General features: G+C 34.6%; 1 protein-coding gene across 1 annotated transcript in view; it reads right to left on the bottom strand.

Moving 5' to 3' along the window:
- The window catches only part of NBEAL1 (neurobeachin like 1), a 184,638-nt gene that overhangs the window by 98,426 nt on the left and 72,679 nt on the right, over positions 1-13,533 (bottom strand). The window contains exons 18-25 of the mRNA XM_088021587.1: positions 11,622-11,711; positions 8,688-8,856; positions 8,125-8,258; positions 7,285-7,444; positions 7,076-7,178; positions 6,384-6,540; positions 4,519-4,677; positions 2,527-2,686 (exon numbers count right to left, since the gene is read on the bottom strand). Coding sequence (XP_087877713.1) covers positions 2,527-2,686; positions 4,519-4,677; positions 6,384-6,540; positions 7,076-7,178; positions 7,285-7,444; positions 8,125-8,258; positions 8,688-8,856; positions 11,622-11,711 — 1,132 coding nt within the window. The remainder of the gene's footprint in view (positions 1-2,526; positions 2,687-4,518; positions 4,678-6,383; positions 6,541-7,075; positions 7,179-7,284; positions 7,445-8,124; positions 8,259-8,687; positions 8,857-11,621; positions 11,712-13,533) is intronic.

Here is a 13,533-nt window from a genome sequence, read left to right on the forward strand (position 1 = left end):
CATCCCCCACCCACCTCCCTCCGTCAACCCTCAGTTTGTTTTCTAAGCTAAGAGCCTCTCATGATTTGTTTCCCCGTCTCTTTTCTTCCTCCCTCCTGTTCATCCGTTTTGTTTCTTAAAATTCCACATATGAGTGAAATCATATGGTATTTGTCTTTCTCTGACTGACTTATTTCACTTAGCATAATACACTCTAGCTCCAACCACGTCATTGCAAACAGCAAAATTTCACTTTTTGATGGTTGAATAGTATTCCATTTTGTGTGTGTGTACACACACACACACACACACACACACACACACACACACACTTCTTTATCCATTCATCAGTTGTTGGGCATTTCGGCTCTTTTTATGGTTTGGCTATTGTTGATAATGCTGCTATAAACATCAGGGTGCACATATCCTTCTGAATCAGTATTTTAGTACCCTTTAGGTAAATACCTAGTAGTGCAATTGCTGGATTGTAGGGTGGTTCTATTTTTAACTTTTTGAGGAACCTCCATACTGTTTTCCAGAGTGGCTGCACCCGTTTGCATTCCCACCAACAATGCAAGAGGGTTCCTGTTTCTCTGCATCCTTGCCGACACCTATTGTTTCCTGTGTTGTTAATTTTAGCTATTCTGACTGGTGTGAGGTGGTATCTCATCATGGTTTTGATTTGTATTTCCCTGATAAGTGATGTTGAGCACCTTTTTATCGGTCTGTTAGCCATCTGTATGTCTTCTCTGGAGAAATGCCTATTCATGTCTTCTGCCCATTTCTTAACTGGATTATTTGTTTTTTGGGTGTTTAGTAAGTTCCTTACAGATTTTGGATACTAACCCTCATCATTTGCAAATATGTTCTACCATTCCATAGGCTGCCTTTTAGTTCTGTTGATTGTTTCCTTTGCTATGCAGAAGCTTTTATCTTGATGAGGTCCCAAAAGTTCATTTTTGCTTTTGTTTTCTTGCTCCCAGTGATGTGTCTAGTACCTTGCTCATTTTTTAATTGGATTTTTTTGCTACTGTGTTGTATGATTTCCTTATATATTTTAGATATTAACCCCCTCTCAGATATTTGGTTCACAACTATTTTCTCCCACCCTGTATACTGCCTTTTCATTTTGTTGATGGTTTTTCTTGCTGTGCAGAAGCTTTTTAGTTTGATAAAGTCCCACTTCTTTATTTTTGCTTTTACCACTTGTGCTTTTAGTGTCATTGCCAAGACAGATGTCAAGGACTTTCCCTCATGTTTTCTTCTAGGAGTTACATGGGTCAGGGCTTACATTTAAATCTTTAATTCATTTCAAGTTAATTTTTGTGAGTGGTATAAGATAAGGGTCTATTTTCATTCTTTTGCATATGAATATCCAGTTTTCCCAATACCATTAATTGAATATACTATTTTTCCCCAACTGAGTATTCTTGGGTCCCTTGTCAAATATTAGGTGACCAAATATATATGGTTTTATTTCTAGGCTTTCAATTCTGTTCCACTGGTCTATATGTGTTTTTATGCTAGTACCATGTTTTGATTACTATAACTTTATAGTGTAGTTTGAAATCAAGAACTGTGATGTTTCCAGCTATCTTCTCCTTTTTCAAGTTCTTTCTCAAAGAATGAACTGTGGGTAATAGTTATATAAATGCTGACATAACTGTCTCATTTAAAATAAGGATTATAGAGGGGCTCCTGGGTGGCTCAGCTGATTAACCAGCTAATTTAACTCAGGTCACTATCTCAGGGTCCTGGGATCAAGCCCTGTGTCAGGGAGCCTGCTTGAGGATTCACTCTCCCTCTCCTTGCCCCTCCCCCCATTCGTGCACTCTAAAATAAATAAATCTTTAAAAAAATAAAATAAGAATTATAGATATGTTTAAATTTTACAAAGAAAATAGATTTAGAATATTTGACAGCCTCCTGAGTAAGCCCTAAATAACTGCTCTTTTCTTTTGGTTGCCTGAACACACTATCCATACTGTTTTGTTCTTGTATTATTCATCTTTTTATGTACATATCTTATATGTTATGTCCTTATCAATGAGAAGATAAACCATTTAAACAAAGAACCTTATTTTATACCTTTTGAACCCTTAGCATCTGACATAAACACTAGTTTGTAGTAAGTACTAAAAAAGTTTTATTAAAAAAAAAATGAGAAACTAAGAAGATTATCTGAAAGAATATCTGAAATTAAGGATTTAAGCTCCCCAAAGAAAAAGAATGTTTTGTGTGTATTTTCTCTAGCATCCTTTTCTTATTACAGAGGACTCAATTATTTACTGATCAATCAATAAACAATTACTGAAGGCCTACCAATTAAGGCACTATGCTATGCCCTGGGGAGACAAAAACAAAAAAGGTAAGTAAAAAATAGTACCCAAAAAAAGCCCTGCTGAATCAAATAATAGGTAATTTAAAAACCTGAGGAAGAAAAGGGAAAACAACCCTTTAGAAAAAAAACTGAGAACCATCAAATAGAATTATGCTACTATGAAGACCATTTCTTAAATATATCAGTATTATCAGCCTTAGTCATACCTGTATTTATAATCTGATTGATGAGGCTTTTAATGAGAGAGGTATTAATGGGTGCTTCATTAAGAAGAAGTCCCAATCCTGAATAGCCAACTTCTCGGAGCCGAATACGTTGTTTACTTCGTTCATAAACATTTGTGCATTTCAACATTTGTTCCATAACCTGGTCACAGCAGTAATATATACTTCTCAATACAGAGAACTAAGAACATTCTGTCACTTAAGTTAATATTGAATATAATGTTACTGTACAAGCATAATTTTGGAGCATCATTTTATTCCTTAAGTGTAACAAACAAACCCAGAAGTAACAGAGAGGAATACTCCGTATTATACTCTCATTAAAAAATAGATTTAAGAAGAAATTGAACTAAAATGCATTTGTTTAAATAATATGTTTAAAACTGTAGTTTACATATATTTCTTGCAGATCAAAGAAATAACTTAAAACTTCCTTTTTAATGGCTAAGGCTTAGATAGAAACAAGCCCTATAGCCTTCATGAAAAACAAAAGTATGTTATGAAAGAGAAAAAGATACTTCAAGATCAATCTAGTAATTTATGTAACATTTATGTAACAGTTATCAAAATATTTTTCAAGAACAAGGAAACATTTTGTGAAGCACATCCATATGCCAAAATGGGAGAATGAATTAGTAATCCCATACTTTTTGAAGTGAGATCGTTTTAAAAGTGACATACTGAAACCCTATGGAAAGGGTAATTTTGGCAGAATAATATGATGAACAATCCACAATTTGGAGAAATTAACATTTAATCTCCATACAGGAACATTTGTTTGGGCAGATACTTTAAAGAGCAGCCTCAGGTGTCATCATAATTAATACTCAGGAGAGACTATGCCAGATCATTTTTATTGCACCTTTGTTTCCCAAAGTTTAGGGATTCCAAACATAGGCAATCCAAACTTGACCCCACATGTAGACATTATGATGTAACACTAATGATATAAGAGGAAACAAATGTCACAGGCGCATCAGACATAATGAATAAGTAGAAATATGACTAACTTTTTTTTTTTTTTTAAACAAAAAGGTGAAGTGGGTGAAGCTCAAAGTGACTACTTTGGATAGCTCAACAATATATTCATTATCCTTTGGCAAGTTACTAACCTCCTGGCCTCAGATTCTTTATCTGTAAAATGGGACTAATAATATTCACTTCATAAAGTTTTTGAAAGGACTAAGTTAGCTAATATATGAAGAATGTTTACTGCCTGACAAATACTGGGTACTACATAAGGTTAGTGATTATAATTAACTGCTAAAATGTCTGACCTGCCACACAGACCCACAGTTAAGTCAAAAGAAAGATGACATAAAATTAGTGAAAGGGAATGGGAGGTACAGGCTTCTAGTTATGAAATGAGTAAATCACAGGAGTAAAAGGTAAGAGCACAGAGAATAAAAGGTAGTCAGTGATATTGTAATAACATTGTATAGTGACAGATGGTTGCTACACTTGCGGTGAGCATAGCATAATGTATAAACTTGTAGAATCACTATGTTGTACACTTGTGTATCAATTATACTCAAATTAAAAAAATGTTTTTTAAAAAAAGGCAAAAAAGGGAAATGAGAGGTTTTATACTGAGGATGATATAAGAAGGTGGATTTTCCACTAAACTGATCAGATTACAATATGATTAGTTTTTAAATGTTCAAAACATGAAAAATATATATCAAAACAGACTGAAGAATTAATTAATTAATTAATCAATTAATTTTTAATGTAGGCTTCATGCCCAACATGGAGCCCAACACAGGGCTTGAACCCATGACCCTGAGATTGAGACCTGAACTGAGATCAAGGGTTGGACACTTATCCTACTGAGTCAGCCAGGTACCCCTACAACAATTTAAAATTAGAGTAGATATGAAAAAAGAATTTACATTCATAAAATGGATATTTACAAATAAAATCATATACTCACAAATGTCCCCAAATATAAAGATGCTTAAGAAATGTTTGTACCTTAAAAACTATTTCTCTTAGTCTGTCAGAGTACTTCTGATTTAAGAGCAAGGCATAAAGTATGTCAGCATTTCCTGGTTCAAACAGCAGTAAGAAAAGCTGACCTCTAGTGGGGCTGGTACAGAGGAGACTGAAGAGCATATCCAAAATTCCGAAGAGCTTTTAAAATTAAACAACACAAAACAAACAATCACACTCATATATGGAAGCACAAATAAAGTGATAAACCACTAACAGTTACTTAAACTAAATCCTATATACACTCATGTTTTAGAGCTTAACTGAATGGTCTGATGTCTTCTGAAATAGCCCTGCCTCTTACCACCATTATGCTTTTAGATTATTTCTTTTTGTATATCCTCTCAATATGCATATTCACCTACTGAGCCATACCTATATTGCTTTAGCCACATAAAAAGCCATGTCTTCCATAAAGCCTTTCCTGGTCTCCTCAACATGCAATACTCTCCTATGAAAACCTCATAGGACTTTGTTTCTCTCTTATAGCTATTATCATAGTCTTTTTTTGTTTGTTTCATAATTATTTATAAACCTCTCTAATCCACCCTTGCCTCTGTTAGGCTAAGAGAATGCTAATTCATTCATTGTAACATACCTATAATATCTAGTATTACTCTATGTATACAGTAAGCTTTCAATAAATACCTCGTTGACTGAATTGACCAAGAAAATATCACTGGCAATGAATCACAGTGGGTGACAACACAGCTATCATGAAATAAGATGGTTACTGGTTACTCTAGATAAAAAGAAGCTTCTGAAGTAGTCTAACCTTACGGGGAAATAGCTTAACTCATCTATGTAATATCAATTATGAAGTCATGTAATATCTAAGTACACAAAGAATACTTCATCAAAGAGCTAAAATATTTGAATCAACGTAAATTAAGGACACTAAAGTTTGGTGTTGAGAGTGGTGTACAGAAAGAGCACAGAAATAGCAGTAAATACACCTGGGTTCTATCCCCAGGTCTGTCAGCGCTCTGACTTTTTAAGTCACCTAATCTATCTGAATATGTACTCCAAACGTGCAAGTGGGAAGATCAATTCCTGGTCTGTATAGTTTACATCAGTGGTTCTCAAATTTTATCATGCACCATAATCACCTGGAAGGCTTAGTTCAGTAAGTATGCATTTATAACAAGTTCCCAGGTAAATCTGGTCAGGAACCATACACTGAGAACCATTGTCTTAAAGAGTAGCTCTGAGGTATAAATGAAAAATGTATGTAAAAGTATCTAAAAATAGAAATATAATTTACTCTTTATGAAAAATTTTTATGAACCTATGTTAAAATTCATGTTAGAAATCTGCCCAGTACCTTTGATGATAGGTAAATATACATGATGTAGTCTATGAAAACAGGCTTCAGAACTGTCAGAACAATTATTTCCAGATACTACTTTCTAGCTAACTAAAATATTTTATTGTATTGCCGTCTATTTTATTAAACTTTCAGTTAGGAGATTAAAATTTACTTCTTTAACTGCATAATACTGTATTTCACATAATAAACATTTTACTGTTAAAATATGTTTAATATATGTGGGGCGCCTGGGTGGCTCAGTTGGTTAAGCGACTGCCTTCGGCTCAGGTCATGATCCTGGAGTCCCAGGATCGAGTCCCGTATCAGGCTCCCTGCTCAGCAGGGAGTCTGCTTCTCCCTCTGACCCTCCCCCCTCTCATGTGCTCTTTCTCTCTCTCTCATTCTCTCTCTCAAATGAATAAATAAAATCTTTAAAAAAAATTAAAAAATATGTTTAATATATGTGTAATTTTAAAAGGAGATGAGATAGCAACTTAAGTGTGAAAAAGAAAAAACAGACTTTTCTTGGGCATAATACCTGTTCTTCTTCATTGATAGCAGCTATGTAACCCATAATACTCTGTATCTCTTCATGAGTTCCACCTTTGCACAGAAAATATTTAATTAGTCCATACAAAGAAGTCCTTATTGTTCGAACGTCATCTAGAGACAGCTCACTATATTTACAATCACTCCTGAAAGAGAAAGTAAAAGTACAAGAATTGAAATATGAAATGTTTACATTTTAGTGCCTTTTTGTACAAAAGAATTCATAGTTTAAAAAAAAAGATGCTTCCATGTAATTATCAGAATTCATGGTATCTTTGTTTTCTTTTTCCTTTTAAGGAAAACCTTGGGTTTCAATGACAAAGATATAAATAGTTAAAACAGCTTATATTTAAACAACAGTAAGTGGCAGACATAATTTTAAGTGCCTTACATGTTATTAATGCATTTAGTTTAATCCTCAAAATAAACATAGGTTTATTATCTCCTTGTCACAGAGAAGAAAATTTAAGCACAGAAAAGTTAAGTTGCCTATAGCCAGACAATTAATGAAACACAAGATTCAAACCCAATCTATGCAATCCACTGTTCATCATCTTAACCTCCACACTTTCTTGTCTTTCTTAAGTTAAAGGATATTAGAATTTATCAATAATCTAAACAGCCCAAGCAACCAGCAGGCAGAAAACAATATCAAACTAAGAAGGAGCAAGGACATCATACCCATAATAAATCCTAAGTGTATCTAGGAGAAACTGCACACCATACTTCTTTCGGAAAACTCTCCTGCTGTCTTTGATGATGGTGGAAAGATACTGTATATGACCTAAAATACAAAGTTCACTCTTAAATAAACACCTAAAATAAAATCCCACAGGTAGTTATAAATTTCTAAAACAAATATAAAATTTGATCCAACAGACTGCTCTCACCAATTCGAAAGGGAAAATCTCCACGGTTCCAAATACGGAAGTCAAAGAGTAAATACTGATACATTTGCTGCAGGAGCTGTATATTTTTCTCTAATGATACCTGTTCAATTAGTAACTGAATTGCCATCAGTACATTAACATCCATCAAGGAGCTTGGCACCTGAAATCCAAACAGATAAGGGTTCTGTATATTTCAATTATCATTAAGCTACATTTAATTTCAAGTGATTAATTCAGAACATCACTATATGAGAATCTCAGTTACAAAAATATAAACAACTTAAACTTTAATTTTCCAATGTACACTAGAACATATTTTCCTAATGTCATATTCCTAAAACACTCTTAATCAAATATCCCAAATACCAATACTAACAAAGTCCTATATATTAAAGATTATATACTATTATATAAGATGAGTAATTCTTGTAAAAAGGTGATTCCAAAGTAGGCTTTAAAAATCTGCTTGTGAGGGGCGCCCGGGTGGCTCAGTCATTGAGCGTCTGCCTTCTGCTCAGGTCATGATCCCAGGGTCCTGGGATCGAGCCCCGCCTCGGGCTCCCTGCTCAGGAAGCCTGCTTCTCTCTCTCCCACTCCGCCTGCTTGTGTTCCCTCTCTCGCTGTGTCTCTTGTCAAATAAATAAATAAAATCTTTAAAAAAAATAAATAAAAATTAAAAAAAATAAAAATCTGCTTGTGAAATAAAATTACATCCACTAATATAACTGAAACCATAATAGCGTTATTTAAAAAAACATTTACTTAGGAAGAAGAAAAACCCTAAAGACAAACTGCTAATTACAATCATTAGCCACATCTACAAATGTTAAACTAGCTCACCTTCTGAAGTAAGGCACCAAGAGTGGCAACTCCATGAGAGTGAATAAGATTGTCCTGGTTGATAGGGTGTCTTTGAATAAAGTGTTTCACAATCAAGATAAATGTTGCAATTAAATTTCTTTCTAATCTTGACTCTGAGGAATTGTGAACATGTCATTAATTATCATAATTAATCACTTTTACATCACATTTTTTATGTTATAATGCATACTGTAACAAAGAAGAAATCTGAGCAATTTGCTTCCAAAGGTCACTTGCAGAGAAAGCAGTGACTGCATATCATATACTTACATACACATGCAAATATTTTCTCTACCATAAATTTAGCAATTCTGTCATATTTCCACTAATAGTACAAACTAAGGATAGTCAAGAGTAAAACCAACTTCCTAATTTTCTTGACTAAGGCATTATGAACTTTTGAATTACATTAGTAAAATTAGGGATGGGCTGCTTCAGCTACAAATGGTTAAGTTTCTTCTTAATGGTGGCAAGACATTTTTATCTACTCTTCAATTATCAAATTTCTCAACGACTATTTTGTGTTAATTTCATCTTAATACCTGATGCCTTTGTGGAGGTCAATATGACCCAATCTCCTTCTACAGGCGTTATTAATTCAGAAACTGTGCTTTCATTCATTCCTTCAGAAATGTGTCCTTCACCAAAGTGGCTGATTTGTTCCAACAGAGGAAACAGTACATTTAATCCACCTATGCAGTTTATGATGTCCTGAAAACAGAAAACTACAATTTTTTAATCTTAGAAAACAAGGACAATTTTGTCATTTAATATTCACATAACCATGTACGAGGTTACAGTTTACTAAACTTTTGGGCAACGTACAGGATAATCTAAGCTAAAGGAAGCCTTGTTTGGGCAGACGCTTTAAAGAGTAGCCACGGGGGTCACCATAATCAATATTTGAGACTATGCCAGACCATTTTTACTGCACCTTTGTTTCCCAAAGTTTAGGGATTCCAAAAACAGGCAATCCAAATTTGACCCCATAAGTAAACTTTATAATGTAACACTAATGATATGAGGAAACAACTGTCATAAGGCAATTAAGTATAATGAACAACAAAATAAATTAAGAAAAAAATACATTTGGTGGTAGAAATATGACTGACTCCTCTCCTTTCACTTAACAAAAAAGGTGAAGTGGGTGGCTTCAACCGAAGTTCAAAGTGACTATTTTGTTTTGCATAGCTTAACAAAATAGAGTCCATATTCTTTAACAAGTTACTAATCTCTCTGGCCTCAATTTTTTCATCTGTAAAATGAGGATAATAGTAATTCCCACTTTGTAAAGTTGGTACCAGGATTAAGTAAGCTAATAAATGAGTGCTTAGTGTCTGACAACTGGGTACTACCCGCGGTTAGCCATCACTAACTGCTAGCATGTTCTGATCTACCATCTAGACTCAGTTTCATTGATTAAACAACCCTCTTCATACTTTTTGCCTGTTTTTCATACTGATTTTTAAGGTATTAGCAAGTAAATTAACTTTTTGGAAGACAAGTATTTTTTTCTCAGTTGTCATTTAACTGTTTTTGTGTTTGATTTTGTTGCAGTGTAAAAATACAATGAACGTAAGAGATGCTGAACTCTAGGAAACAAACTGAGGGTTGCTGGAGGGGAGGCGGGTGGGAGAAGGTTTAATTGGGTAATGGGCATTAAGGAGGGTACTTGATATAATGAGCACTTGGTGTTATATGCAACTGATGAATCACTAAATTCTACCTCTGAAACTAGTTTTAAAAACCTCTTAAAAAAACAAAAACAAAAAAAAGTAAAATATAATTTTCTGAAGGAAAAAGAATACAATGTACATTCTTACTAATTCTGTTCCCATTTGATTTCCCCATAGTTGTAACTCAAGGCCCCAAAAACTACTTTAATTTTCAAGTATAATGTACAGCACAAATAAACAGCTTTCTATATAATACATGCAACTAACCTTTAAAGCCAATCTTATAAGTGACAGCAGAAGTTAACTTATGAATGGACAAATGTCATAAATCTTACTATTTTAACAGGTAAAATTAAGTGGTCTCATCTCAAAGAGAAAAATGCTTTATACCACATGAATAACATGAGACTAACATGAATTGATAGATTCATTTTACACTGGCAAGATCCTAATGATCTCTGATCCACTGAAACAATAACCATATTTGATTGGTGTTAACTGACTACAAGGTAAAAGGGACTTTGGGGACTCCTGGCTGGCTTAGTCCGTGGAGCGTCCAACTCTTGATTTCGGTTCAGGTCATGATCTCAGGATCCTGGGACAGCCCAGTGTCGGGTTCCCCACTCAGCAGGGAGTCTGAGGATTCTCTCTTTATCCTTCTCCCTCTGCCCCTCCCCCTGCTTGTGTGTGCACTCTCTCTCTCAAATAAGTAAGTCTTTAACAAAAAAAAGAGGGGTACCAGGTACCAACTGGGTGGCTCAGTTGGTTAAGTATCTGACTTCGGCTCAGGTCATGATCTCAGGTTCCTGGGATCCAGCCCCACATTGGGCTCCCTGCTGGGAATCTGCCTGTCCCTCTCCCCCTCCTCCTGCTTGTGCTCTCTCACTAAAATGTATAAATAAAATCTTAAAAAAAAAAAAAAAGATAAAAGGGATTGTTCTGATTTACCAGCAAGTTGCCTTATAACCATCTTTTGTATTTTTAATTTTACTTAAGCTATAATTTCTATTTAAGATAACTTGCAAGGGACTAGGGTATCTCCAACTTGACTTTCATATTAATCTAAATAACCTTTATTAATTTAATAATTCAGTGAACAATGTTATTGCATATCCTTGTACGAGGCACTAGTGAAAAAAAGCCATAGTACCTCCTTTCGAAGTTCTGAAGGACTACTAGAGAATCAAAGCAAGCAAACTATCAAGCAAGTTACTATTCACAGTAAGTGAAATGATAAAGTGTTACAGGTACTCATGACAAGAGCAGTTAACTCAATCTTGGAAAATAAGCAGAGGTCTCTTAGAACCAAAGACATTATGTCCAACTGACACATAAATACAAGGCACATCAAGAAGGCAGACAAGCTAGAGGGGGATGTGGGGAAGAGGAAGAGTCACTCATCTTTAGCTTCACAGAAAGCTGTGTTTAAAGCTAATAGACAGGAGACTACAGACAAAAGTATGTGATACAGGAGAAAAAGGATAATCAATGAAGTCCCTGAGAGGTTAGGAGGGGTTGAAATCTGCCAGGGATTAAATACCTTAAAAGTAAAGCAATGAACAAAGGCAGTATATTCTTCTTAAGGAAACTGTTAAATTCATGACAGAGTTTAAGAAGGTAACTACGTTTCAAGCAAATTAATCATTCAACTACTTATTTGTTTATACTTCAAACTGTGTATCTTGCCTGCAAAAATTTTCACTGGGAGTTATTACTCAGATCAATCTGGTGGCGCTTAAAAGATAAACTCTTTAAAAGGATCAGTAAACTTACATAATATGTTGCTCATCGTTAACTTACCTTAATGTCCCAGTTCACTACTTTGTTTCCTGTTAATCTTCCATGCAAACAATTAGTAGATAAATCAAGACAGATTGAATTTTTGCAGGCCTAAGAATAAAAGGAAAATACAGCAAACATCTAAGCACAATGAGGACAAAACATAATTTTAACTATATATGAAACATTTCACCACAATTTAAAAGGGTATATATTATAGTCAATGATAAAATGCTTACAATATGAAGTTTAGTATTACTATTCTGATTGCCTCTTAAAAGAATGAGGGACTAGATTCTAAAGCACTCACTCATCAAAAGTAAGTCACTGCTGCTTGCCATCTGACTGATGAGTTATAGCAACAACTTACTCACCGATCACCACAGTTTAAAATTTTTTCTCTTTTAAGAACAAACTGACGGTTGCCAGAGGGGAGGGGAGGAGGGGGTCATGGGCAAAATGGGTGAAGGGGAGTGGAACATATAGGCTTCCAGTTGTAGAATGAGTATGTCACAGGGATAAAAGGTAAAGCATAGGAGATATAGTCAGTGGTACTGTAACAGTGATGATGTATGGTGACAGATGGTAGTTACAGTTGTGAGCACAGCATAACATACAGACTTGTCAAATCACTATGTTGTACACCTGAAACTAATGTGACATTGTGTGTCAACTATACTTCAATTAAATTAATTCTGTGAAGTTAAAAAAATTAAAAATAAAAGTTTTAAACTCATATATGCAAACAGATTTTTGGCTCTTCAAAAAATTCAATGCTTTATTCCCATCAGTATTTCGCTAGGCATAATTTCATTGATACAAACAAAATATGTGTATGTGATATAGAAATCACGAAAGAGAAAAATACGATATAAAAATCCAATCACAGGCATAAGACACTATTTTCTTTCATGTTATTGACAATTCTGGTTATATTCATACTCAGAGTCTAGTCCATCATTCTAGAAATTGTCAAACTTGTTAACTTTGATAAAGAATTATAAAGCATATAACTTCACAATCTGTGAATTTGCAGATAATGAAGCATCCTTGAATCCAATCACCATTCCAAAAAAAAACAAACAAACAAAAAACAAAAACCCTACAAATTTTAGCACAAATGATGCATTAGTTGCTTTCTTCTTAAGGCAACTGAGAAAAAAATGCTTTAATAAAACAAATGTAAGCTGAGTTTACATTTAACTCAATGTAAAACTGTATTAGTCTCAGAGACAGAAATGTCTTTCTCCCATTACTACCTTAGTTTAGGTCTTGTTTATCTATGACCTGTCCTCACACAATATATCTCCTAATGGCATGGCTGCCTCCCATCTCCTATCCCTCCAATCCAACTTTCATAGTGCAACTTGAGACCTTTTTCTAAAATGCAAACCTTATCATATTTTGTTCTTCTCCTCAAAATCCTGTCCACTGCCTACTTAGCCTGGCATGGGAGGTTTGCTATCATCGGGCCTCCATGTGCCCTCTAATTTAATTTCCTGCCATCTTCGCTTCCTGCTGGCTTAGTGCCCTAAACCCAAAAAATGTAGATCCCAGTTTTACAGTATGTGCCTTTTAGATGCTGCTTGCTACACCTGGCACATCCCTACTCAACTCTTCCTTTTAAAACACAGTCTTCTAACCTCCTGAAAGAACCAACCACTCTCCTTTGTTGCTCACTGTATTTTGTACATAATTCTGACACAGAAACATTGTATAGTGGTTAAGAATATGCATTAAATAGGCTGAGTTCTAACTCCAGCACTACCATTCACTAGAATTATGAAGCTAGGCAAGTTACTTATCTTTACTGAGCCTCAGAAAACTAGAGCTTATAAAAGACACAGGCAATACCATATACCCCTTAGAGTTTTTGAGAAGGGTTAAGTGAAACAATACATGTAAAACATTTAGCATAGTGCTTAATATAGTG

Source organism: Eumetopias jubatus, unplaced genomic scaffold (genome assembly GCF_037043125.1).
Source record: "Eumetopias jubatus isolate StellerSeaLion01/CBP00866 unplaced genomic scaffold, mEumJub1_p1.0 scaffold_3, whole genome shotgun sequence".
In the NCBI taxonomy this organism is placed as follows: Eukaryota; Metazoa; Chordata; class Mammalia; order Carnivora; family Otariidae; genus Eumetopias; species Eumetopias jubatus.